The sequence below is a fragment of the Herpailurus yagouaroundi genome, unplaced genomic scaffold (genome assembly GCF_014898765.1).
Source record: "Herpailurus yagouaroundi ecotype Mexico unplaced genomic scaffold, PumYag 159, whole genome shotgun sequence".
Lineage (NCBI taxonomy): Eukaryota > Metazoa > Chordata > Mammalia > Carnivora > Felidae > Herpailurus > Herpailurus yagouaroundi.
Genome location: NW_024412400.1, coordinates 36,763,336 through 36,790,371, shown reverse-complemented (window position 1 = coordinate 36,790,371; position 27,036 = coordinate 36,763,336). Strand labels below are relative to the sequence as shown.

The 27,036-nt window shown below is 48.3% G+C and overlaps 1 protein-coding gene across 4 annotated transcripts in view; it reads right to left on the bottom strand.

The window, feature by feature from the left end:
• Nucleotides 1-27,036, bottom strand: part of PXYLP1 (2-phosphoxylose phosphatase 1) — a 72,588-nt gene that overhangs the window by 11,615 nt on the left and 33,937 nt on the right. For 2 of the 4 annotated variants that reach the window (XM_040480338.1, XM_040480339.1), the window contains exons 3-5: nt 24,615-24,746; nt 7,605-7,763; nt 6,627-6,753 (exon numbers count right to left, since the gene is read on the bottom strand). In XM_040480338.1, the coding sequence (XP_040336272.1) occupies nt 6,627-6,753; nt 7,605-7,763; nt 24,615-24,693 (365 nt within the window). In that variant the 5' untranslated portion in view covers nt 24,694-24,746. Of the gene's footprint in view, nt 1-6,626; nt 6,754-7,604; nt 7,764-20,237; nt 21,370-22,221; nt 22,355-24,614; nt 24,747-27,036 lie in introns of those variants that run through there. The other 2 variants (XM_040480340.1, XM_040480341.1) reach the window with 2 other exon arrangements.

Here is a 27,036-nt window from a genome sequence, read left to right as displayed (position 1 = left end):
TCTGAGTCCTGCACAGAACAGTAAGACAAACAGAGAACAGGTTTAATACCAGTGATACTGTTATCAGAAAACAATTCAAGAACGTTTACGTGGCTAGAAACTGGAGTGAGTTCATACTACAGATTTTCACGATTTATGCAAAGGAACTTATATTATTAATGAAATGAAATTCTACAAGGATAAACTCTATATACTTTTCTCAGTCTGCCTTTCTGGAACTTTGTGCATTAACTGACTTGATTACTCACCCCTCACCCTTTCCTAAAACTCTCTCCTTTCTTAGCTCTCCTAACATCACTACTGTGTTTGCAGTCACCACCTCCTCCCGGGATCCTCCTTTCTCTCTGTGCTATGTTATAGGTTGGTGTTTCCCAGGACTGTTTTTGGCTTTCCCTCACTCCATAGGCTCTGTGATACCAGTCAAGCTCACGGCTTCAGCTGCCATCAACATGTGAACTCTCAAATGAACCTCTACCTTCCAGCAAGACAATGCCCCTGAGTCCACACCTACACACCTTCTAGAAATTATCACTTGGATGCCTGATGACAGCTCAAACTTAGCACTGAGACCTGTCCTCATAACTTACCTCCTACTCCTCTTTCTTCTGCATTTTCTATTCCAGAGAGGGGCACCACCATGAGCCAGACACCCCATCAGAAATCTGGGCACCATCCTCTCTTTGTCTCACCCCCATCCAACCTGTCACTAAGTCCTACCGACCCCACCTGGTGCCCTTCTCTCAGATCCAAGACTTCTCTCCAACTCTGCTGCCACTCCCTGAGTTTCAGCCTCTATCATTTATTCATTCAACAAATACTTAATCATGCTCCTCCCATGTGCCAGGCACTGTCTTGGGCACTTGGGATGTAGCGGCATTGAACACTGCCCTCAGGGAGCTTAGGAGCCTGGAGAAACAGACAACATACAATGAACACTAGAAAGAGAGAGAGTGTGTGTGTTTACATGTGCGTGCACGTATGCATGCATGCACATTAGAAGGTAACAGATGCTATGAAGCATTGATGCGTTGAGCAGGGAAAAAGGGGACCCAGGAGACTTGGGAGGAAGAAGTGCATTGTAATTGTAAGTGAAGTCTTCTGAGTGGTCTTCCTGAGAAGGTGACATTTAAGCAAAGGCTTGTGGGAGGTGGGGGAACTGGCCAGCCATAAAGCCACTGGGGAACAGCTATCTGCAGAGAGGACACAGTCAGTGGGAAGGAGAGCTCGGGACAGTGTGGCTGAGGCTGAGTGAGGGTGAGGAGAGCCACAGCGGAGGGCAAAGCAGGGCAAGGGGATGAGGAAGAGCACAAGAGGCCTTGTAGGTCATTTTAAGGACTTCGGCTCGGACTCCGCGGGAAATCTCTCTTTCGGATCGCTGTCCCCACAGGAACGTAAACATCACTGCCGGATTCTAATCCATCCTCCACATCATGGCGGCCAGAGATCTTCATAATTTCATCCCTCACTGCCTTCGTGCTCCCTCACTGCCTTCGTGCCTGGTGTCCACAATCCTTAGCTGGGCATTTAAAGTGTCAGATAAGCCAGTCCTTCGCCACCTCTCCACTCCAGCCTGTGGGCCGAGCTGTCCACCTCCCCCCACCTTTGCACAGGTTTCACCGCCCCAGGTATCATTTATCATCAGCTGCCACCTGACTTTTTCCTGTACACCCTTGAGGTCCCTTTCTCTTGGTGGCCTTCCCTGACCTGGCATCCCACCTCTCCCTCTGCCACAAGCTGGGTCAGGCTGCCCTCTTGTGGTTCGTGCCCCTAAATATGGTTCCAAAACTACTTCTGCTTCTACTTTTTCGCCTTTGTCTCTAATACCTTTGCCATTGCTGCCACCATTCGTGCTGGCCACCATTCCCCGAGGGCTCACCATGTGCTAGGCATCAGATCTGTCTCTCAGAGGGGAGTGGGCCCTCTGGGGCAGGAGCAGCCTCTCTTCCATGAATCTTTAGAAGCCTGCTCTCCCATTAGTCTTCCAGTCCAGCCACATAACTGGTCTTACTGTTCTCCTACATGTGCAGCCCCTCCAGCCTCAGGCTCTTTGCACTTGCTGTTCTGTCTTTCTAGAACACCATTCCCCCAGATCTGCACAGGGCTGGCTCCTTCATCTTATTTAGGTGCCTGCCCACATGTCACCTCCTGTTACATGACATAGTACCTGACACATAATACATGTTTTAAAATAAAATGTAATGGGGCACCTGGGTGGGTCCATCGGTTAAGCATCTGACCCTTGGTTTCAGCTCAGGTCACGATCTCACGGTTTTGGGGATCGAGTCCCGCGTCGGGCTCTGCACTGACAGCATGCAACCTGCTTGGGATTCTCTCTCCCTCTCTTTCTCTGATCCTCCCCTGCATGCACTCTCTCTGTCTCTCAAAATAAATAAATACAATTTAAAAAAATAATAAAAAAAGGTGTTGAATACTGGTTGAATTGAATATTCTTTTCTTCCTTGAATATAGAAAACAGTATCTGATTCATATTCTTCAGTGCAGAAAAAAAGCATTTAATACACATGGCACATGTATGGCTAACAACCTTACTGCTGGCTAAATCTTGTCCTATGAGGGTTACAACAGCACCTTTGTCATGAGGCACAGGGCACTCGTGAAGAGGCAGCTTCCACTACAAAGACTCGGGAGAGCCATGGAATGTGTCACCGTGAAGGGAAACACGGGGCCGCTCCCTTGCACTGACACTGGCACTGATTACTCAGCTCACTGCAAGCCTGCCTGCTGGCCCCGATAAACCCTGTCACTAGACTGAAGTAGCAGGGACATTCCAGGATCCACCGCCTTTAAGATGCCATAAAAATTAATGATTTTTGAAGCTGAACTAGCACCTGGGAAGGCACAGGCACAACTGGTGACCCAGACCCCACAGTCTCAGGGGATTCAGAGGCTCAAAGTGGGTCCCTGTCACTGGGAGTCCTGCTCACTTACTCTAAGTGGGTATTTATAATTTTTTAAAATATTGTATTTATTTTTTGAGAGAGAGAGAGAGAGAGAGAAGGAAAGAGTGTGAACGGGGGAGGGGCAGAGAGAGAGGAGGACAGACGATCCAAAGTGGACCCTGTGCTGATACGCTGATAGCAGTCAGCCCGATAGGAGGCTCGAACTCACGAACCATGAGATCATGACCTGAGCCAGTCGGACGCTCAACTGACAGAGCCACCCAGGCTCCCCAAGTGGGTATTTATAATGATAAGTCGGGGCGCCTGGGTGGCGCAGTCGGTTAAGCGTCCGACTTCAGCCAGGTCACGATCTCGCGGTCCGTGAGTTCGAGCCCCGCGTTGGGCTCTGGGCTGGTGGCTCGGAGCCTGGAGCCTGTTTCCGATTCTGTGTCTCCCTCTCTCTCTGCCCCTCCCCCGTTCATGCTCTGTCTCTCTCTGTCCCAAAAATAAATAAACGTTGAAAAAAAAATTAAAAAAAAAATAGAATTAATGAAATGACATTATTTAATTAAACATGCATACTCCACCCTCTTTCCACAAAAGACTTAAAGCAGCTCTTAAAGATACAGAATGTTCAATAAAAGTAGGCCAAAAGATCAAGGCCAGAGAAATTGAGGGCAGAAGCAGCCTGGGCAGCTGGTCCCCAGAATAGCGTCTCTCAAATGGGAGCTCCAGAAATGGCCCTGTCAGAGGGCCCTGTCCTGGCTGTGACAGAATGAGGGACCTTGGGATCTGGCCTGGCCTCATGACCATGACCATTCAGAGTGGGAAAGAGGCCAGGCCCCAGAAGGCCTGCAGGCTGCTGCAGTAAATGAAACACCATCATTTGCAAACCTCTCAGTATGACCAGCTCAGTGCTTAGTCCGTCCCCTTAGTCAGACTTCATGAGGATGTAATAAGGGATGGACTATTGTCCCCATGTGCCAGGACAGAATACTGAGTCTCACAGAGGTGAAGTGATTTTCCCTACAACCAAAAGGTCACAAAGTCCTCAGAGGATTCCAGGGCAGAGGCTGAAATCAATTGAGGCACTTGATGAGCAATTATGACTTGTGATTCTCACCAAGGTCCTGAATTTACTCAGCAACCAACCTAGTCCAACACCTACTTTATGCCAGGCTCAGACTGGGAACCAATGATACAGGAAGGAGCAAGACCCAATGCCCTTAAGGAGCCAGTGATGTGGGAAGGGCACAGATAATCATGCCGGAAGACAGGCTGCGAAGCATGTAGGTGCAAAGGGGAGGCCCTGCCCACTGCCAGGGGGCTATGCCCAATGGGCACCTTCTCCAGGAACAGCGAGGGTAGCCTCCAGAGCCTTGAGGTACTCAGGGACCCTGCAGCACTAGATGACTGGTCTGGGGACAGACTCCTGGTCTAAGCCAAACCACTGAAATTCTCACATCTGGAAATGTGAAGCCCAGACAGAAAAAGAGGAGCAGAAGCCGGGAGTCATCAGGGCAGAAGCGTGGAACTGTCCACAAAGTCCCTGAGGCTGCCCTGAGGTTGCCCAACTCAGAGGTCTTTTCCTGTCCATTCCTGGGCAGTTCAAAGGGCAGATATCCAAAGTCTGTGCCAGTGGAGAAAAGCCCCTTCTCTGAGCTGTCCTCTCTGCACCTCACCCTATTCCTCCAGCCAATCCCCCAATCCAGAAACCAAAGGGTTAACACCCGGCACAACAAGTGGCCTCTACCCTTGCCCTAGTCCCAAGGCCAGTTTAGGTCTGGTCATTAAATATTTTGCTTTGAGACCCTTCCTGTACATTCCTCTTCTCAGTTTGAGTGAGGCAGTGGCAGTGCCCAATACAACCAGAAACCCGTCCTCACACACCAAGAGAGGTTTCACAGAGGAGGCAGCTTCTCAGGGGAGCTCCTGAGGAGCTGTAGGAGTGGGTCACACAGGGACGGGGCAAGCAAGCTAAACAGCAGGTACACAGGCTTGCAGGAGTGGCGGGGCGGCAAAAGGTGGGTTGAACAGTACAGAAGACCCCAGGGGAAGGGTTGGCACAGAAGGCTAGAGACTGGGGGAAGAAAGCCAGTGACTGCATGGCCTTCTGACAGGGCCCAGCCTCAACCCTGGGGCTCTACCAACTCACGGGACACTGGGACATGCACCCATGCTTGCTCAACACACAACAGACGACACAAGTGCCCAGGCTGTGAGCTTTGTGACCTCCAGCAGGAAAGGAGAAAGTGCATGGAAGCCTATAGTCATATGGTATTTCATGATGTGTTTACATGGAATGGTTCACTCCCTCTTCCCCATGATCTTGGACAGTGAGAAGCCTGGAGGCGCAAAGAGTTAACCTGAAACCCCTGGCTCCACACCACCATCCACCAGAAAGAACAGGCCTGGCTGCAGACAGGCAAACCCATGGTTCTGCCAGAGCAGCCCTGCCCGAGGCAGGCTGGCACCCAGAAGCATTCCATCCAAATAACGTCTTCCCCACTGGGCACTGCCCTCCATCTCCTCTGCTCGTTTAATAAGTCTCAAGCCATGTGGTGTGCCCCCAGACACGTTTGCAGAGGCCCAGCTCGTCATTTCATTAAAAAAAATTTTTTTTAATGTTTTGTTTATTTTTGAGAGAGAGAGAGAGTGAAAGCAGGGGAAGGGCGGGGGGGGGGGGGGGGGACAAAAGACCCAAAGCAGGATCCGTGCTAACAGGAGTAAGCCTGATGTGGGGTTCGAACTCATGAGCCATGAGATTATGACCTGAGCTGAAGTCGGACACGCAACTGACTGAGCCGCCCAGGTGCCTCTCATCATTTCATTTTAGAGCTCTGCCATTTTCTTTTTTTTAACATTTAAACATTTTTTTAAAATGTTTTATTTACTTTTGAGAGACAGAGAGACCGAGCACGAGTGGGGGAGGGCAGGGAAACAGAGAGAGGGAGACACAGAATCCAAAGCAGGCTCCAGGCTCTGAGCTTCAGCACAGAGCCCGATGCAGGGCTCGAACTCAGGATGTGTGAGATTGTGACCTGAGCCGAAGTCAGATGCTTAACCGACTGAGCCACCCAGGCGCTCCTAGAGCTGTGCTATTTTTATACTCAAAATTTCCACTCTCTGTTGAATTATTTTTTCCCTAAGGGTTCTCAATCAAGAACGTGCTGTCTCTATTCCCACGAACAATTAAAAGGTTGAAGTATATCTTACATTTATATGGCTCTGCAGCTGGTAATGCACATTCCCCTCTTTTATTTCACTTCATTCCTCACCCAGACCCTGCACGGTCAGCACGGTCATTCTCATTGCAGAGACGGGAGGGGGAGGCTCAGAGACTAAGGGACTTACCTGCTGCCCCCAAAGAGAACAGCTGAGCCTGAGGACATCCAGCCCAGTGTTCATTGCACTGTGTCCCAGCTTTTCCTCAAACTGAAGAGCACAGGTGAGGAGAGCAGACCTCACACAGGCCTGGACCCAAATCTCAACTTATCTGCTGTGTGTGGCCTTACACAGGTGTCCTTGCTTCTCTGGGCCTCCTCCTTCGCAACTCTGAAATGGCAATTAACACTCAGGATTGTTCTAAAGATCAGGCTCCCGGTGAATGGTCTGTGCTCAGCGAGTGTAGGTTACTCCTGGCCTGTGTCATTCTCCAGTCAGCACTGTGACTGAGACAGAGGGAACAGATTCTTGAAAATCACTTTTAGAAAAAGTGCAATTTACCTGTTAGCCAGCAGAGTGCAGTCAATTTCTGGTCGCTTCGTTTTGGGAATGACATACAGCGGGTACCTGTCCCCGTGTCGAATGAACACATGCACGGAGACCAGCTTAAAATGATGCGGGGCGTGACCTGTGGGAGAGGAGCATGTGTCCTGGTTAACGCCCAGGAAGCGTGGATCCTTTCCACTCTGCAGAAGTGGGGAGGGATGACCATGGTAAGAGGGTGCCATGCTGGGGGTGGGGGTGGCTCACAAGGCAGGCGGAGGAACATGACAGGGCTGGTTATACATGTCTCAGACCTCCAGAAGTAACGGGGAGCCTCTGGGGGTGTGGCCGGGGGCTGGAGACCAGTGAAATGGGGGCATGTCGATTCGTGGGGCCTCCCTCACATCCACAGACTAGGGGGAGGCCCACAGAAGTACTGGAAACGATGACTTCTGCTTTAAACCTCCACGAAACAAATCAGGGCACAAACTGAGAAAAATATTCAACATCATTCTTTGATACACTTTCAAAAAAGCAAAACTCAACACAGAAATCATAGTTTCCTGCACGTTTTCTACAATACACCAACAGAGCATCCAGCATCCTGTGGATTCCCTAAGCCCTGAGAGAGCTTACTGGAAAAGAGGGGAGTGGGGGGGAGGGTGATGCCCTAGAGCCCGCCAAGCCCACCTTTCCATCTCTGGTGTCTCACCGAAAACCATGATGGCAAACATTTGCAGAGGGCTTATCCTGAGCCACATGCTGTTCAAAACAGTTACTTCAGGCCTCGGGCAGCCCTGTGAGTAGGTACTGCTGGTTACCCCCATTCAGCAGAGGAGGAAGCTAACTTGGGAACTCATTCAAGGGCACGACCTAGTGGCAACCGCAGGATTTGAGTCCAGGCCGCCTGGCTCCGTACCGTGGCGCTATGCTGCTTGAAGAACTAGTTCCCAGAGGGGTGCTGGGTACCAAGTTAGGCGGCACAGGCAGGCCTACCTTCCATGCTGCGCTCAGCCACACTGGGGATGTTGCAGTACAAAAGAGCTTCGTAAACGGGGTCCATCACGGGAGGCTCGGTCACTGGGTCAGGCATGATTCTCTTTCGACTCTTGCTACTCACTCCATTCTTAGCTGTGGAGACCGGGGTCAGGTGGACTGCAAGGAAGGCAAGGCAGGTCATGGCACGTGCAGTCACAGGAGGGACCAGGCCGGCTGGAGGGACCCAGGGTGTAGCTAGATTCTCACTGAGCGACTATTCTCTCCCACAGCATTAGGGTGGACTTTAGTCCAGCAAGAAGTCAGCTTCTCATCAGGAAATGTGCCCTGCCTCTTTCTTAATGCCATTATCTTTTTCTGACCAATAATTACCTGTGCAACCACGGGTGGGCCACCCCAGAGAAAGGGGCCTCACTCACGGTGGTAAAGGAAGAACTTCATGCAAACTGATTGCTTCATTCCTAACACCCTCTGAATTCTAGGAAATACGAGGGAGGAAAACCATCACCTACGGAGTGCCTACGAAGTGCGAGATGTGTTGTCTGACAGATCTCATTGATATCACCTGCTTTGCACTTCGGGGTTCCCAAGAGCCTGATCCAGACATCACTCATTAATCCTCACAAGTCCACTTTATAGAGAAGAGAGCCTAGAGCCCAGGGGGAGACTGAGGCAGCTGCCCAAGGCGTATGTGGTGGATGGAACCGCATCTCAAGCTCACTCCTCTGCCTCCAGGCCAGGTTCTCCCTACCAGTCTTCTGTAGATCATACGTGGGTCCTGCAGTCTGTCCAGCTAGCATCCCCCTTTCTGTTGATGAACCGCTCCTTCCTCTCCTGGTTGTGGCTGAACTGTCAATCACAGTGTCTCTGACCCTTGGCTGGGGTGCACGTGTGACTGAGTCAACGAGGACAGTGATGGGGCAATTCGTCTCCTTTTCCTTGGCAGAGGTGCTGTGCAAACACTAGAAAAGGGTCTCTTTTGTATGATGATCTCTAAGAATGGAAGCCTGGGCCTGCCCAGCCACCTATCCATCCTCAGACAGCCTCTGCTTGCTGTAGAAGTTAATGATACTAAGTACAGACAAGCAGACCAACAAATGCAGAGACTGAGAGAGAGAGAGAGAGAGAGAGAGAGAGAGAGAGAGAGAGGAGAGGAAGGAAGGGAGGGAGACCTGAGGATATCCATCCTTTGAGACCCTGGGTGATGTGGGTGAAGGCAGAACCTCTCTTAGAGGTCCCAGTTATATATACACCTTACATAACCCTTCTTGCTTAAGCTATTTTGAGTTGGGTTTTCGATACTTTCAATCAAATGAGTCCTGATTAATAGACTTTTATGAATTACTTATAAGCGGCTTAAGTCCATCTTCTGGGTCAATGGTCTCCAACCTTTCCATGTATGGGGAACCTCTCTGCAGCATCACAGATTTTCTGGAACTCTCTATACAATGATAGTGGCATTTTTAGCATCCGCCCACTGAGAAAATGCACAGAAATAGGTGTGCCCATGCACCATTTCTAAAAGGTTTATTAATCACCATAATATACATACATACATTTGAACAATAGCTAAAACAGGACCCAATCACCATTTAAATTCCCTAATTTACTCTACAAATTCTTTTTCTTTTTAATATTTATTTTTGAGAAAGAGAGAGAGAGAGAGAGAGAGAGAGCGCGCGTGCGGGAGGGAGGGGGAGAAGGGAGAGGGGTAGGGAGAGGGGCAGAGAGAGGAAGAGACACAGAATCTGAGGCAGGCTCCAGGCTTTAAGCTGTCAGCACAGAGCCTGATGTGGGGCTCAAACTCATGAACTCATGAACTGCAAGATCATGAGCTGAGCTGAAGTCGGATGCGTAAAGGACTGAGCCACCCAGGAGCCCCTACAAATTCTTCTAAATAAATACTTTAGACTTCCCTTTGGCAAACAGATGTTATAAACAAAAGGAAAGGAACATATATGCAACATGCCTAACAGACAAATTATTAATATCCAAAATGCATACGAGCTCCTGCAACCATAAAATCAGCAAGGGATATAAGCGGGCCAAGTACAGAAAAATAAATACCAATGGCAATAAGCATATGAAAAGATGTTCAACATTATTCATACTTAAATACAAAATAAAACAACAGGATGTGACACCCTGCCAACAGACTAGAATATCACATTTTAATAATCCTGTCAGTACCCGCACGGGTGTGAAACTGCCTTCCACGTGCTGCAGGTGGCAGTGGAAACTGGAACCTTTGGAAGAATTTGGCAGCATTCACCAGAATGTTCTATGTGCTTTATTCCTGGTCCCATTATTCTACATCTTGGAAGCTACTCAACAGAGGTATCAATTTGAATCACAAACAGGTATGGCCACAGAAATTCACCACAGTGCTGTTTGTAATAACAAAAAAGGGAAATCAACTAAATATCTATCATGAACAGAACAGAATGCTGCATCCATATTGGGAAATATTCTGCCATGACTAAACCGAATGGAAAAGAATCAAAGGTAAATGAAGTGAAGTGAATAAACCAAGTCACTAGATAAGAAAAAAAAAACTATAAATGTATGAATCTACAAGCATATTATGTAAGTGCATAAAAAATGTCTATAAGGACATCCTGACAACGCAGCAGTGGTTTCTTCTGGGGAACAGGGGTATGGGGTGTGAAGAAGTATTTTTACTTGTTTTTCCATAAATTTGCATATTTTTTTTTAATTTTTTTTTCAATGTTTTTTATTTATTTTTGGGACAGAGAGACAGAGCATGAACGGGGGAGGGGCAGGGAGAGAGGGAGACACAGAACCGGAAGCAGGCTCCAGGCTCTGAGCCATCAGCCCAGAGCCCGACGCGGGGCTCGAACTCACGGACCGCGAGATCGTGACCTAGCTGAAGTCAGACGCTTAACCAACTGCGCCACCCAGGTGCCCCTCCATATTGTTTTATGTATTTCGCACGTACATACTTACAGTAAGCATATGTTATACATATCCGATATGTATAGACATATATGTATCCTGCTATAATGTCTTGATATACTATTAGCAGAATAGTATCAGTATACTTATTAGCATATTTTCATTCATTACTTGTATTACTTGTACCAAAACAACAATCACAGAGCTACAGAACTGGCTCTTCCCCAATTCAAAATTAGCTCTTTGGTCCTACAGCAACGTTCTTCCCCGCACCTGGAAGGGGCCAGAACTGCTAACACACAGCTCGGGTGTCTGGAGGTAATTTACTCTGGGGGAATTTGTGCCAGAGCAAGCGAATGAGAAAAGTATATGTCTGAGGGCAGCATCTTAATGACCCAGCAATTCTGGCCGTGCGGCAGCCCTCAGTCCTTAACTCCGATCTTTTACGGAACGGTGCCAGATTCTGGCTTCTTAACCCTGCCTGTGGGCACACTCCCTTGGAGTCTGGGTCAGAGACAGGTGAAGCTAAGGACACATGGTGGTAGAAGTGACACAGAGACTGGGGGCCATTGGTCCCTGGGCATCCCAGAGTCCCCACAGTTTGCTACTTTATCTGTAAGCACATGGGGTAAGGCCTATGGGGGCTACCACTTGGGAACTGCTATATACTGAATGTCTGTGTCCCCTTAAAATTTGCATGTTGAAATCCTAACCCCCAGTGTGATGATATCTAGAGGTGAGGCCTTTGGGAGATGATTAGGTCAAATGGGATTAGCATCCTTATAAATGAGACCCCAAAGAGTAACCCCGACCCTGCCCCTCTACCGTATGAGATTGCAGAGAAAAGATGCCTTCTAAGAGGCGGGTCTTGACAGACGCCGAATCTGCTGGTGCTTTGGTCTTGGACTTCCCAGTCTCCAGAACTGAAAGTAGTACATTTCTGTTGTTTAAAAGCTACCCCGTTTGTGGTATTTTTACTAAGCAGCCCATGGAATAAGAAGGAACCATAGTAGCTGGGTTCAAATGACCCATTCATAACCCCGGGAAGCAGTGGTTTGAAAGACTGGGTAAAAATCACAGACCTTCCATCCATAAAGACTGTATCTGCTGCTTCTTCCTCTGACATCTGGGCCTGTCAACCTCATTCACTAGCTTCTGATAGCACCCTGTGCTGTTTACACCTTCCTGAATCATCAGAATGCAGGGCCAGGACACATGGGGCCCTTTGACGGGTCCTCCACACACTAGACATGTTGGGGAGGTTCTGATGCACAGAAGCCTGGGGTGAGACATCTCCCCCAGATCCACGCTCCTGCATACTCACCCCTAACTTGGTTCTCACTGTCCTGAACTGCTCAGAGCTGTCCCCACTACCACAGGTGTTTCTCAACCACACTCCCCCCTTTACATCTAATTACCCTCATCTCACCGCTGCTCCCCAAATCTGGCCAACTCCATAATGATCCCAGGGTCACCCCTCCAGGAATCCCACCCCGACATCCCTCTTCCATGGGCCCACCTGGTTCTTGCTGCCATCTTGGTTCACACCACAGTACCCATAAGCAGGGCTGTCCACAGTTTGTCAACCTGCCACCCCAAACATCTTGAGGGTTAGAGCTGTGTCTTTTTCCTATTTATAAGACTGCCCATTGGACCAGCACAGGGCAGGCCCTCCATAAATGCTTGCTGAGCTGGAGGACTGCTCTGAGCCAGGGACTGTGCTCTCTGCTTTTGATGAAGTGTCTCACTGGGCAGAGAAAAGAGATATAAGGGCCCAGGGTCAGGATCAGATCATTACTTACCAGCACATGACCCTAGGCTGTAAGCCCCTGTCTGGCCTTGGGCCTCAGGCCGCTTAAGTTACTTTGACAACTTCAGTGATCCACAGGATCAGCAGGTAGTCTCACAGACAGATGTCTGCTGCCAGCTCATTACCTGGGAGTCACTCTGACTTCCATACGGACAGGCTAGTGTCCTTCCTTGAGGACACCAAGCCAATGCCCACGGTCTCTAGCTCATCTCCCCATATCAGGGCTCTGGCCCAGGGCAGAGAATAAAAATCGACCTGTACACTTGGCCTTTTCCCACAAGGTCTGGCCTTAACCCCCTGTACGTAAGCCCTTTACAGGTGCTTCAAATCTGACTTGACCGAGTACTGTGCCTCCCCTCCGCACCTGTGTTCCTGAGCCAGATCACCTCCTGTCCCTCCCTTCTGTGGAGTGGCACCTCCCCCCATGCCAACCCTGTGGCCTGATAGGGGACTGTCATGCTGCTCCTCCAGGGCTCCACCCTTGCCAAGCTGACTGGGGTCCAGGGATAGGGACCTGAGTCTAGCCAACTGTGCCAATAAGGGCCCTTTCCAGGAAAGAAAGGCTTCCTCACATGATAGGAGCAGTTTCACAAGGACTCAGGTGGCCCCCCCTGCCATCCCTACCCTAGGCCCTGGGCTGCAAGATGTCCCCTACTGTCCCTGTGCTTGTGTCATTGGTCAGCTCTTCCTCTCGTTACACGGGCACCTGGAAGGTCCAAGGCCCAAGTGTCACAGACCCAGAGGCGTCCGCGTGGACCGAAGCACAGGAGGGCTGACGTGCTGGCTCACCTCTCCACCAGTGGCTCAGCTGCCTGAGTTACACCACGGACTGCAGCGGCAGAGAACCTCATCGGGCCAAAAGAGTGGCCCCTCCATCTCCTTCTTACCCTCCTAGCTCCAGGGCCTGCCTCACCATCAGCCCTGGGCTGGTCATCTCCCTAGGGGACTGCAGTCACCTCTTGCGTGGGGCTCCTCCTTTCCAGGGCCACTGAAGTCTGTCCTCAGCCACCCTTGCTGCCCATGGTTCTGACTGCAGACAGGTGGTACGGGACTGGGGGCCACCGAGTCACGAACCTGGGTTCAAGTCCCAATTTTGTTACTTCCTAGCCGCGTGACTTTGGGCAAACGTTCCTGCCTCACTATGTTTTATTCCCCTCACCTGTAAAATGAAGATAATGGCATCCCTACCACAGTGGTGGCACGGATGACCGAAGACCTCGCCTGTGGAACACCATATAGTGCCTGCAGTGTGGTAAGGGATAAGAAGTGTTATTTGCCTGTCTGGCCCCTTGAAATGATTATTCTGGCTACTTCCAGGCTCTTAAAAGGTCCTCTCTTTAACTCAGGATCTGGAAGCGATACAGACCCTCTGTGTCCACACCTTTCACAGAAGCACAATGAACGAGTCTCCCTTCTCCTCTCGACTACTCAATTTTAGGAGCTTTTCTGACTCCTTTAAATACATTCAGCATATCCAAGATAACACCTTTTTTTTTTTTTTTTTTTTTTTTAAAGTAAGCTCCATGCCCAAAGTGAGGCTCAAACTCACGACCCCAACATCATGAATCGCATGCTCTACCAACTGAGCCAGCCATATGCCCCCAAGATGGTACCTTCTTACAAGCTAAAATACCCCTGGTCCTTGTACTCCCCAATCATCCAAAGGCTCTTGAATTCTCTCTCCTTCATTGGCCTGCCAGAAAATAATGATTTGCTCCACAGGCAATTTCCACAATTCCCTCAGTGCTCCCCAATCCACTAAATTGTCCTAAAGGCCCACTGTGCCTCTACCCAGCACTGAATATATAAATATCTATATGTAATTCTCAAATATAAGACAGAACCACAACCAAAGACCAGTTCGGTTATCTGCCTTTGGCCATTTACTTTTAAAGGCAGGAGCAGAAATCAAGCAAGGTGAAAATCAAGTCCACATTTACTTTGAAAGACTGGATTTTACATGGACAAGATTGATCAAACAGCTGAAATCTGTCCTTTCCGACCTATCCAGTTTGGGCTGCAATATAACCAACCTTTCCTGTTCTCCTCATTCTTAACCATTCTTCATTCCTCATTCTTGTTGTCTCATGGTGAACCACCGTTAGGTAGGAATCTAGTAAGTGCTTTTGTCCCAGTGATAAGCCTGGTCCCATTCAGGGAGCCAGTAAACCACAGCAGGTGTAGCTCATGGGGTTGGGACTCACATCAGATCAGGCTGGAGGTATTGTCATAGACTGTTCCCAAGCTCTTAATTCCTCCTTGCCTGACCTCCCTCTGACACGGGTAACTGAACCCTAAGTCCACGGACTGCCAGAGCACAAGGACTGGGTTCCCCCTACGGCCCGAGCGTGAGCCCAGCTATGGTCTCTCAGAGGGGCCAGGAAACCTCACTCTCCTCTGAGGCAACTGATAACTGGCTTGGCCCAAACAGAGTCCTTTGGATGAGATGACAGAAGCACAAAGGATGCCAAATCATGACAGAAACTAGAAATCGGAGAGTCATCCAAGGACAGGCTCCCAGAAAGAACTGTGAAAATAACTATCAGCTACTCTTAACCATCTCTCAGCCTGAATCCCCTCTGCCTCACCTTTGAGAATCTGATAAAAGCTACTGCTCCTCTACCCTGAGAAAGGACTGCATACACGAGCTTCTGAATCCGGGAGTTCACAGGGTTCAAAGGACCCCTGAAATGAGACAATGTGGACATCTGCAGACTCAGGCTAACAGGTTTCTGATTTCAACACCCTTGACAGGAGATTTTTCTTTTTTCAAAATGCAAAAGGAGCTGTACAACTCACATAAACATGTGTTCATCCTAAAATAGCCATTCAATACTAAGGTATAAAAAGAAGTGAAAATCACCCATTATCTTATCACCTAGAACAACCCACAGTCTACATTTTAGCACATATGTGTGGCTGGATGTCCTGCCAGAGGTTAAATCCATGCTTCTATCCCTGCTCTGGTGAGAGTCACTAAGGCCCAAGGACATTGTTTCCTCTTCCCCTCAAGAGGAACAAGTAAGTTTTCTGTCTCAAAGGTCTACCTTTAGAGGGAAACTAAACCCCAATGAGGCCAACAAACCAGCTGCGCAGAAAGGCGGCTGGTCACCTGTCTGTGGGAAGGGTCACTAGGAAGAGATGGCCAGGGGTGAGGGAGAGCTTTGGGGAAGCCCCCCTCACTGAGAGACAATGCTGAGGGAGGGACCTGTGCCCTCAGGTACCTGGAGTGACCAGCCAGCCCCTCCTCTGCTGGATACCTGGGGCTGGGAAGAGGCAGAACTCTGGCTGGGTTCCAGATTCTCCAAGAGGCAGACCCCTGGGCAGTGGGGTCCAGCCCCTCAGATGATACAGGAAAGACAGGAAGGGAGGCGGCGGGGGGGGGTGGGGGGGCGCAAGACGTGATGCTGCAGCCCAAGCCAGACATATCAGAGAGGGGCCACACATCATGGCTGACTCCCTGTCCCTCCCACCCGGGGTGGGGGGCAGCCTGGCTCTGCCAGGCGGGTGAGGCACTGTGTGTGGACAGAGAGTTCTTCCTGGGTGCAGCCTGACTTCACCCTCACATGCCAGATTCAGATTCTGCTGTCAAGACTTCATTCCTGTTAGTTTCTTAAACCACCCATCCCCCCCTTCCCCTGGGGCAGAGCTGCCGTCAAGATCACAGGGCTCCACCTCTGATTATGACTTATCTCATGCCACTGTGGACTTTCTTGAGTTTTGGGGGTTTTTAATGTCATCAGCTTGGGGCAGGTGCCCTGTTGCCAAGGCAACAGGGAGTGGGGGGCCCAAGTTCATCAGTGCAGTTGGAGTAAACTCCACCTGGGCAAACTTGCACTGTGTCCTTGGCTCCCCTCCATCCAGCGGTTACTCCAATGTAAACACCTGCAGCTTTCCTCTCCTATTTTGTTCCTCTCCTCACACAGTCCTGGCATATGCGGATATGCTCCGAAGTTCACTGGCTACTTTGGCTAACGTTTTCTAGTTTTACTGACTAGCCCTGACAGTCTCCTCTTCTCTAAAAGGAGATTCCCTTCCTTGTGGGTGAAAAAATTCTGTAGCTAAGTGTCAAAATTAAGTGTGCCAAATCCACTTTTCGTCACATGTCTAATGCGATGAACATGTTCACGTTGTAGTTACACTGGAGGAGGGGTGAGAGTATCCCGTAGCAGGCCCTTCCATGAGCTAAAAATAGACATATTTAAAGTGTGGGGGGCATTTCCAGAGTGGGGGCGTTGTTTCTCTCTTTCTTTCCCCTCCCTCCCTCCCCCCCTCCTTCATTTCTTCCTCCCTTCCTTCTCTCCTTCCTTCCTAGTTTCTGATCTTAGAGAATTTCTCTTAAAAATAATTAGGCAAGAGGTGCCTGGGTGGCTCAGTCAGTTAAGAGTCCGACTCAAATCATGATCTCGCAGTTCAGTTTGAGCCCCACGTAGGGCTCTGGGCTGAAAGCATGGAGCCTGCTTGGGATTCTCTCTCTCCCTCTCTGCCCCTCCCCTGCTTGCTCTCTCTCTCAAAATAAGTAAACTTAAAAACATTTTAAAAAAAGAATAATTAGGTGAGAGGATGGAAATGTGCATTCCAAGATGTTTATGAAAGCACTGCTTATAACAGACACAGGGGGAAGGCAGCAGAAGTGTCCAATGGTAAATACTCCCGCAGCCATTACACCATGATTACATATACACCCATCTGTAATCACTTGGAAGGTTGTCCATAATATATTAACTAAAAGTACATATGGTATTTTATATGGGAATACATGTGTGTGTCAATTCAACAGTATTGACAGGAAGGGAAACTCATTCTATGTGGTAGTTGGATATGAATCATTCAGAGAAAAAACAAAATTAAACCTCTCAGAAATCAAACAGAAAACAAGTCTCCAAGAAAAGGATTGAAATTTTAAAAATACTACATGTAAAACTTTAGTGATAATGTTGAGATTGGGATATTAGGAACAGAACTTAGGATAAAAATGCAAACCCTCATATTTAACTCCTCATTCTTTTTGACTCCAATTCACCAAAATAAAATCCTAGGAGGAACCTTACTGTGGCTTTTAAAATAGAGTACATAGCACCTAAGGCCTTTGGCATCCTCAAATCTTTGTCATGAAAACACTAAAATCTTCATGAATCCCCTCTTCACACACACCACTGGGGCACACGCTTTTCTCCATAAAATGGACTCAGGATGAAGGGCAGGGAACCACAAGGCCCCCAGTTGGCTGGCAGGGCCAGGCCTGCTCAGCAGCCAGGAGCTCACTCCCAGCTATTATTATCCAAACTTGTGCCTCAGCAAAATCCCTACCACCATCTACCCCAGACCTTCAAGGGTGTGTGCAAAAAAGCGGGAGCTGTGAATGGCAACAGTCAACTACAAAGAGCAGGCTGAGGCCGGGGTGTGAATAATCAAGGCAAAAATCACAATACCCAGGCACCTGTCGGGGGCTCCTCCCTCTCCTCCTCAGAGGCAATTTTCTTTTAATTTGCACACGGTTCCAGCAAACTTGGTTATTCCATTTCCCAGAGGACGATCGATCCAAAGTAGCATATAAAAGGGGAAGGAGTGTGAGGACTGCAGGCTGTGGGAAAATGGTGGCCCTGCCGGAAGAGAGCTACCTGGGAGCTACCTGGGAAACTACTGAAGACACACGTACACACCACCACTCATACTACGCACACACAAATGACTCACACACTAAGCCGGTTCGGCTGGGGTGCCTACTGTGCGTGCGCACACACACACATGTGATTAAGCTGAGGCTCCTCATCTGCCCACCTGTTTCCCTTGGCTTTGGAAACCCACCTCTCTGCTGCCATTCTTTTTTTGCTTTTGTTTTTAGTTTTTTTAATGTTTATTTATTTTTTTGACGGAGAGAGAGAGAGAGAGAGAGAGAGAGAGAGAGAGAGAAAGCACGAGCAAACATGAGTGGGGGAGGGGCAGAGAGAGAGAGGGAGACACAGAATCTGAAATAGGCTCCAGGCTCTGAGCTATCAGCACAAAGACTGACACGGGGCTCGAACTCACAAACCGCGAGATCGTGACCCGAGCCGAAGTTGGATGCTCAACCGAATGAGCCACCCAAGCGCCCCATCTGCTGCCATCCTGTCTCCTTCATGGCTTCCCTTCCTCTGTCTGCCCAGATTTCATCTTTGCCCTGTCCTCTCTTTCCTCTACCTGTGTGACAGGGCACAAACTCCAAGGTGACAGGGCTTAGCAAGTGGAGACTGTGGAGAAAGGAGAGCTTGCACACCCCCACGGGGAGCGGCCACTACCTCGCTGCTTGCTCTAGCTACTCTCGCTGCAAGGGACCATGGGTCTCAGCTTGCTGGAAGTTGTTTTTTTTTTTTTTTTAAAGAGGGGCTGGAAGTTTAGGTGAAACTGCCTAAGTTCTAAAACATTCATAAATAAAAGCAAAAATGTGAAAACATTGGTTGGGCCAAACAAAACTGTCAGTCTGGAGTGGCTTCTACATGCCCCCAGGAGACCTGGTCTCTCCAAGTCATGGCTTCAGGAACAGTGAACACAGAGTGCCCCAGCAGAGGGTCTGGACAGAGTCTCTCTTAGGCTCAGATCCTGAAATCCACTTTCCAGCAGTACGTAGTACCCAGTCAGCCTTTGGGGACCTCCAATGACCTCCATGCACCTCAGAGACACCCCCCCAACTACCCGTCCTGCTCTGTGACCAGCTTGTCCACTTGTCTGGGCCTTATTCAGTCCCACGGAGCCATCAGCTCCACGTGGTTACCTCCCAGGCCATGTTGTGGGCAGGCCATGTCATGGGCTGGGCCTTGAGCCTTTGGCACACTTAACCCAGGGGGAGATGAGATGTTTACGTGAATGAACGCATGAATGGATTAGTGAATAAGGCATTCACCGAACTACCCCAGGCAGACTCCCATGTGTCCTGATGGGGTCTTCCCTCTTCTCCCATCACCGTGACCCACTCTACCAACCCATCACCTGCCGTTTTGGCTTTGCTTCTTCTTCCCTGGGCCAACACCTTCAGGGTGCCACCCTCAGACTTTCATGGAGGCAAAATGGCCTGAGTTGCCTCCCAGCTTAGTGCTTCCATCAGCCTCCAAACAGGGAGTGTCCAAAATTTGTGCTCACTAGACTCACCCAAGGAACTTGTCAAAAGTGTAGATTTCTGGGTCCCATTCCTGCCAAAATTTGGATTCTGGAGGAAGGGCACAAAATGTGCTCTTTTTTTGTTTTTGGAATATGTACTCTTTACAAGTCCCCAGGGCCAGTCTGCTCAAGGTGCTCAGGAGCCCACACTTGGCAAACACTATCCCAGACTGTGGTCCTTCCAAGACAGAAGTCTGCTGGTGTGTTCCCTCCTTCAGTGGCTCCCCACAGCCTGCAGGACGTCACGTGGCGATGGAGGTGGCCCCAGCCTTTGTCCACGTTAATAGCTACACACAGGTGATTAAACTGGTCCTGCTCTCTCACTGCCTTTGCACACCATCTCCATCTGCAGGAATGCTCTTCTCACCTTCCTCCACGTCTACTCATCCCTCAAGGAGGTCACCTCTGCTGGGGAGTCTTCCCTGAACTCCCAGTCTAAATTAGCTTCTCGTCCTCTATCCTCCCATATCACCCTGCCATAAATGATCTCTAATCCATTTTATTTAACAAACATACATACACCAATCACTATGCGCCAGCCACTGTTCTAGGTGTTTTATAAACATGACCTCACTTAATCCTTTACTAACGCTATGAAATAGGAACCATCATTATCCCTATTCTACAGATGAGGAAACTGAGGTATGGAGAGGGTAAATGACATGGCTGAGATCACCTAGCTGGTAAGTGGCAGGACAGGGATTTGATCCAGGCAGTCTAACTCTTTAGCCAAGTTCTTACCCCCTCTCACCTTACGTGTTATCGCCTCTTACCTGTGTTAGCACAATGCAATCTGTATTCCAAGTGTCTGTCATGATTCTCTTCCAGTAGACAAATGGCTCCTGTGGCCTTTGAGGGATTAAGCTACCGGCCCAGGATCTAACCCGTGGTGGAAACTCAAGGAACATTGCTGAAGGACAAAGTTATACATACTCATGGCACTGGATCAACCAAAAAAGGTAAAATTCATGAAACTTCGAAGCTTTAAGAGACCTTAATCAGGCCCAATGACCTAATATTCTCCTCTTTGCAGAGCAAGGCTCCAGAATTTGCACACTATGCATTCCACCTCTGTATGACACTGACCTTTAGGCTGTTCCACCTTCTGCCTAACTGGAATGTGTCCCCATGGTCACCTGGGCCAACAGAGAACAGGTATGACTCCTACAGAAAAGGTTCTTCAGATATTGAAGACAGCCCTGGCTTTCACGACTGCAGGTAACTTTCCCTCTTCTGCCTGGGGATCTGAACCTCTAATCCATCTTTGGAATTTCCTTCAGAATCTGCTCTGGTCAACTGGGGCTCTGCCCAGGAAAACTGCCCCCAGATATAGGTGCCATGTGCCCAGTGTAGACTGGTTGCTATCTCGGCCAATGAAGTCTAATCAAACCCAAATAAATGTAAGATATATTTCAAAAGCCTCCTCCCTGACAAGTGGTTGAAGGGTCACAAGGCTCGGCAGCCTGTGGGACACCAAGAGCCCTGGTTTCTGAAGATGGTATGTGGTAACGGGACTCCGTGCTATTGCTTAAAAGGTTTACACTGACTATGCTTCCATAAGCCAAGGGTTTCCCTGCAAGGTGTCTGTTCTCACACCAGCATTGCAAAGCAGCAATTAATTCCATTTTACAGAAGAAACACAGGCTCTGAGAAGTCGAACTTGCCCAAGGGCACACGGCTGGTAGGTGTCAGAGCAGCATTCAAATCCAAGGCTGTCATTCCAGAGCCTGCGCACTCCTGTCACACTGCCATCTTGGGAATGCTGGGTGGAACATGGTGAAATGAGCATAAAATAAGAATTAAAGAAAGGCTGAGCCGAAGCAAGAAAATGGACGAGCACAAAAGAGCACAAAGAGCAGAAACATAACTAATCTAACTAATCTAATCTAACATAACTAATGATTAGAAAATAACTAATCATTCACAAGTCTTCACGTCCTGGCCCTCTTGCCCAGTTGCGCTAACGGAGTGCCTTAATTTGAGAAGTAATTTTTCCACTTGTAAACATTTTAACCAGAACTAAAGATAGGCATGCCTTCCTTGTTCCCTTCTACAATTCAAACATCAGGAATTTCAGAATTTCCCTATTTCCAAATTCAAAAACATCAAGGACTTGGAAATACAAAATGAATGATTTTCATTAGAGGCTGTTAGCATTAACGCCATTTAAAAGAAACATATTTTGAGAAACTATGAACTGTGTCTTAACCTTTTTTATATCCTTTCCATACCACCTCCACCCCAACACTGTAGAAAAATGCCCAACACACATAAGCACTTAATAAACATACCCGGGTTCACAGACCCACTTTCTGCACCAAGAGGAAGAAATGCTTATTTAAACAACATGATTTTTAAATTGTAACCCGGGTCATAACTTTCCCATATTCAAAACACCAGAAAAAGAAAACTATCAACAAGACAAAATACATGATCATTGCAGAAAGCAAATAAAACTATACTGTTCACTTAACGCATGAGAAAAACTACGTTATGTTTGACTGCCTCAAAAATATTACCTAAAATAGTTACATGTGCTAATTTGGCATTCAAAAATTAGTCAAAAGAAATGATGAAAAAAAGTCCATATAATTTAGGGTAGGAATGAACACACAAGCGTTAGTCAAACATATACCTTCGTATTATCAATTAGTGCCATTCCTCACACCATAATAGCCAGCAACCCACGATGCAATTAAATAAAGCAATTAAACTCCATTTCTACAGAAATGGGTAAATTCCAAAGTTACAGTTTACCTAGAAGTAGAACAGCAGTAAGAACATCCATATCTTAATATCTTCCCGAACTCCGATGTAGCCAAGAATAAAGAGCTCAAACCCAGGCAGCCTAATTTACTCTACAAAATTTTCCTTAAAAAAAAGTATGGCTGAAAATTGGCTCTCCTAAAACAGAAGGTACTTTCAGAAGAGTTATATAAGCAAAACACACTGGCCAATTCAGTGACGTGGAAACCACCTCATGCAAAAGAAACGCAGCAAACACAAGTAACCCACATTCATGTCTCGGGACCCGTCAGCTTCTCAGAATAAAACTCAAGGTTGATTGTACCCTCCTACCTCTCCAACCAAAGGAGGGAAAAATTTTTCATGACGAGTTATGAACAATTAAACTGCCGAGGGTCCTAGCACATGTCTTTTTAGAAAGGATTCTTATTTTATGGTTCGTTAACCATCTGGAGTATCTTTAAACTTCCTATGCCCACCCTCTCTTGACCTCGTTTCCTATCCTGGAAGGATAAAAGGAGTATTTTTAATAGTCTTTTGTATTAGAGATAGCCTGTCACATGTACCAGACGTGTGCATGGAGTATGTCACATGGAGGTGTGTCAGGGAAACCTGCTCAAAGCCTCCTCACTTCAAACCACTTATTCCAAGTGCCAAGTCTGTCCCACGTTCCCCAGTGCACTCAGAACAACCCACTTGCTGAACCACCTGCTCTTCTTTCCATCATTCAAACGGCAACAGAAACGCCACCTCCTCACAGAGCCGTCCCAGGCAGTGATGGGTGCCAACCACTTGTCTTCCACCCATCAGGGTGAGGTGGTATAATGGAGGGAAGGCAGGTGACAGCAAAAAAAAAAAAAAAAAAAAAAAATTGCCAGCATCTTACATTGTCAGCTTCAAGTACACAGCACCAGAAGGAGAGGGAATTAGGATCAGCCTGTTTTTTGGAGCAGGTGTAGCTCATTCATTCGTTTAATAAACAGTCATGAAACACCTACTGTGTCATTGGCAGTGCAATTCCTAGGGTATAGGGGGAAACAGGACATGGTCCCTGCTCTCAGAGAACACAGAGTTTTATATATATATATTTTAAAGTTTATTTTTCAGAGAGAGAACACGCACAGGTTATGAACAAGCCAAAAAAAAAAAAGCACATGCACAAGCAGGGATGGGGTGGAGAGAAAGGGAGACAGAAGTCCAAGCAGGCTCTGAGCTGTCAGTGCAGAGCCCAACTTGGGCCTCGAACTCACAAACCATGGGATCATGACCTGAGCCAAAACCAAGAGTCAGACACTTAACCGACTGAGCCACCCAGGTGCCCCTGAACAGACAGTCTTGTTGAAGGAAGAGACACAAGAACTGAGCATTAGAATACTACATGGTTAATGTAAGGAGGGGAACAGGTTTAGGGCATCCTGGATGTGCATCAAAGAAGCACCAGACCAAGTTAGGGGTGAGGGGGTTATGGAAGGCTTCTAGAGGAGAAAAGGACTGAATGAACCATGTGGAGAAAAGGATGGGAGGGAGGTGAGGAGGATGGCACTCCAGACAGAGGGGCTGATGGGATCTGGGCACAGAGAACAGAGTAAACATGTAGAGAATGCTAAGTAACTCAGCACTGCTACAGCACAGAGATCGAGGGCGGGGGATGGGGGGTGGGGGGGGGGCGCCGGGTGGAGGTGGAGCCTAGAGGGCAAAGAGCCTCCCAGACACCACTGGCCACAGCTGAGGGGTTCCAACCAAGGACGTGCCAGGGCTGGATCTCTGTTAGAGGATGGCCACTCTTGGGGAGCAGTGGGGTGCACAGATTTAGGGCCAAGCCTGAGCACAGGCTCCCCGTGAAGGACAAAGTGTTGGGCGGTGAGGTCCGTGGACTGACTTCATCGGCCCTGCTCTTCCTCACCACACAAGACTTCCCATGCATGGTCCTTGCTGCCCCAGGAAACAGAGTTTGGTACCTAATTCCCCCACCCTCCCCAACAACGGCAGCCCCACAGTTCACCGAACATAAAACAGACACCTGACGCTCAAAGAACCAACCAGCAGCCAAATATCCCTTCTCAAGCCAGGCCACTCAGTGTCTCTGCCTTGGGAATCCAAGGCAGAATAACTGGGCAATTTAGTAATCTGTGCAAAAGCCAAAAACGTATCATGAGGCCTCGTGAGCACTCTAGTTCCTTGTGGCCAAAAAAGACACTCAGGACAATGCTCTGCAGTTTGGGATTTGTACTCACAACCATTCACCATCAGTACCAACAATAAAAAGACTCAGTTGTTTTAAACTGCATTGTTCATTTGAAAAACAAAGGCTTTGGGGCCTACTTGTTTGCTCCCCACAAGGGCCCTCTATTTCAGAATGAAGCCCCCTCCCCTACCACGACCCAGTGACACCAGGCGATACTCACAGAACTGCAGGCTGAGGCTCACAAAGGCCAGCAGGGCAGCCAGGGCCAGCAGCAGCAAGAAGCGATTGCGGAAAAGCATTATTATTCGTTCTATTTTCCTTTCATGGTTTCACCTCCAATCGGGAACACATCCTGTGAATAAAACAGAGGCAATAAACATGTGTTCTGAGGTGGAAAACCAAGTTTGTCAACTGAAAATAATCCAATTAGCCCAGTCCTCCAGCAGGGAAGCGGGAATCCTAGACGGAGAACAATAGCCCACTGTTGGTTACGTCTTTGCCCCCAAGTAAGAGCAGACGAGAACGATCCCTTCACATTAAGAGGAGGAAACCAATTCGTGAACGCTTCATTGATCTGACATCAAAAGAAAATAAGATACTTTCCAGCATAACCTTTCCAAAGAAAAAGGTAGGGAAATTTATCGAGCACTTACAGTGTGCCAGACAGACAAGTGTTTACTGACCAGCACGTACTCACCCAATGCTGACAACCAACTTCTACATCTTCAACCTTTTTTGGTGAATATTGGGCTAATATGATTCCGGTCTTTTTAAAATTTTAATCCTTAACCTGAATGCCAGTCACTGTCACACGTCCCGCAGTAATGCCTTTGGGGATGGCTGGAGTGTCCCAGAGGACTCATCCCTACACTCATAGCTCCATCTGCTAATCAAAGGCCTCTTCGCATCTGGACCGGTGACCCTATTTCAGCGGCGTCCGCTGGTCTTCCCACAGCCCCATTCCACCCATGCTTATTTCCTCTAACCACGTCAGAGCAGTGCAAAAGGACATTAAAAAAATGGTGAATGATGGGCACTGGTGAGAAAAGTGAATGCTGGCTCTAGGTGGCAACCCGTCAGTCTTAGACATCCAGTTTATCTCCTGATTCTCTCTGGGGTTCCAGATAGAACTTGAAAACGACACTCTCCTCAGAAAAGATTCAACGTGGTACAGTAAGAGGACAACAAAAATTTCAAACCTTCTCTTAGTGGAGGCATCTTTTCCTCTTACGGATACAATCTCCTTCAGAGCCCCAAGAGACGCAACCAGACAAAACTCATTTACTGATGTGGGGAGGGTTACATACCTTTGCGAATAACATAAACTAAAAGCTATTGAATTGTGCACTCTGGGTGAACTGGATGGTATGTGAATTTTATCTCATCTCACCTATTTTTTTAAAAAAGTGTATTGGTAGGGAATGAAGTATGATCCAGAGCGCTGGAGTCCCTTATCTCCCAGCCCCTAACCCCAGCAAGGCCCCGCAGGGGATTTTGGGAACCACTCCTTTAAAGAGATTTGTCAGACTTTCTACAAAAAGAGAACATTTGCTAAAAGACTAACAAAAATACACTTGCACCTCACAAGTGAGCCTGTACTTTGGCAACCAGCATCTCTGTTAAACAGGTCCCAACCTTAGACCTTCCAATAAGCACTGCTTCTGTCCCTTTAGTCACCACCCCTAACCAAGGGCCAGTGCCTAGCGTCCCAAAATGACCTGCAACGCCTCCTGGGGACACCCCCTCCCTGTCTTGGAGGGGACTCATTAGACTCACAAGTTTAGCATCATGGCTAAAACAGCATACTACCCTGGCTGATCCCACCCCAGATTTAATGTATTTGGGACCGCAAATAAATGTTCTCTGTTTCCAAAATTCAAACTCCTCATAAACTCTACCTGAGAGGGTCTGAAAAGACATGCGTGGATCTGAAAGCAGCTCAGCAGAATCTGTGCTTGGTGAGGGTCAATGACTTCTGCACTGAACCCCCAAGGAGGGTGAGGTCACAGTAGGAGACAGAACTTGGGTCCAGTGGACTATAGCACTACAGGTATTCCTTTCTGTGGCAACAAGGAGGGTGAACCCTTGATGCTGATAAACCCCAATCCCAGAAACAAAGTGTTAAGCCTGGGTGGTTCTGGGCCACCTTGACCTCGGGGGGTGTCTTTGGTAATGCTCAGCTGATTGTTCAACAGTAAACCTCCCCATAGGAAAACAACCTAAGGAAAATCAGAGTCAAGGTTTCTGCCCTCTGCCCTAGATAGCCTCTACTGCCTGGCCCAGCTCCCCAGGGGATGAGCATGGAAGGCGACAACATTCACCTACAAACATTGGCCACAGTGTTTTCAAAACATACCCCACGTGGGCAGAATAACAATGCTCCCTCAGCCACCCTTGCAACCTAGGTATGAGCCCCTTGGCAGCCTTCTAACTTTGCTCTGCTTCCCCAGAGACCAGGAACTTCTTTAAAAAAAAAATTTTTTTTTTTTAAAAGAGAGAGCACGTGAGGGGGCAGAGGCAGAGAGAGAGGTGGACAGAGGATCTGAAGCAGGCTCTGCACTGGCAGCAGTGAGCCCGACATGGGGCTCGAACTCACAAACCTTGAGATCATGACCTGAGCCAAAGTCAGATGCTTAACGGAC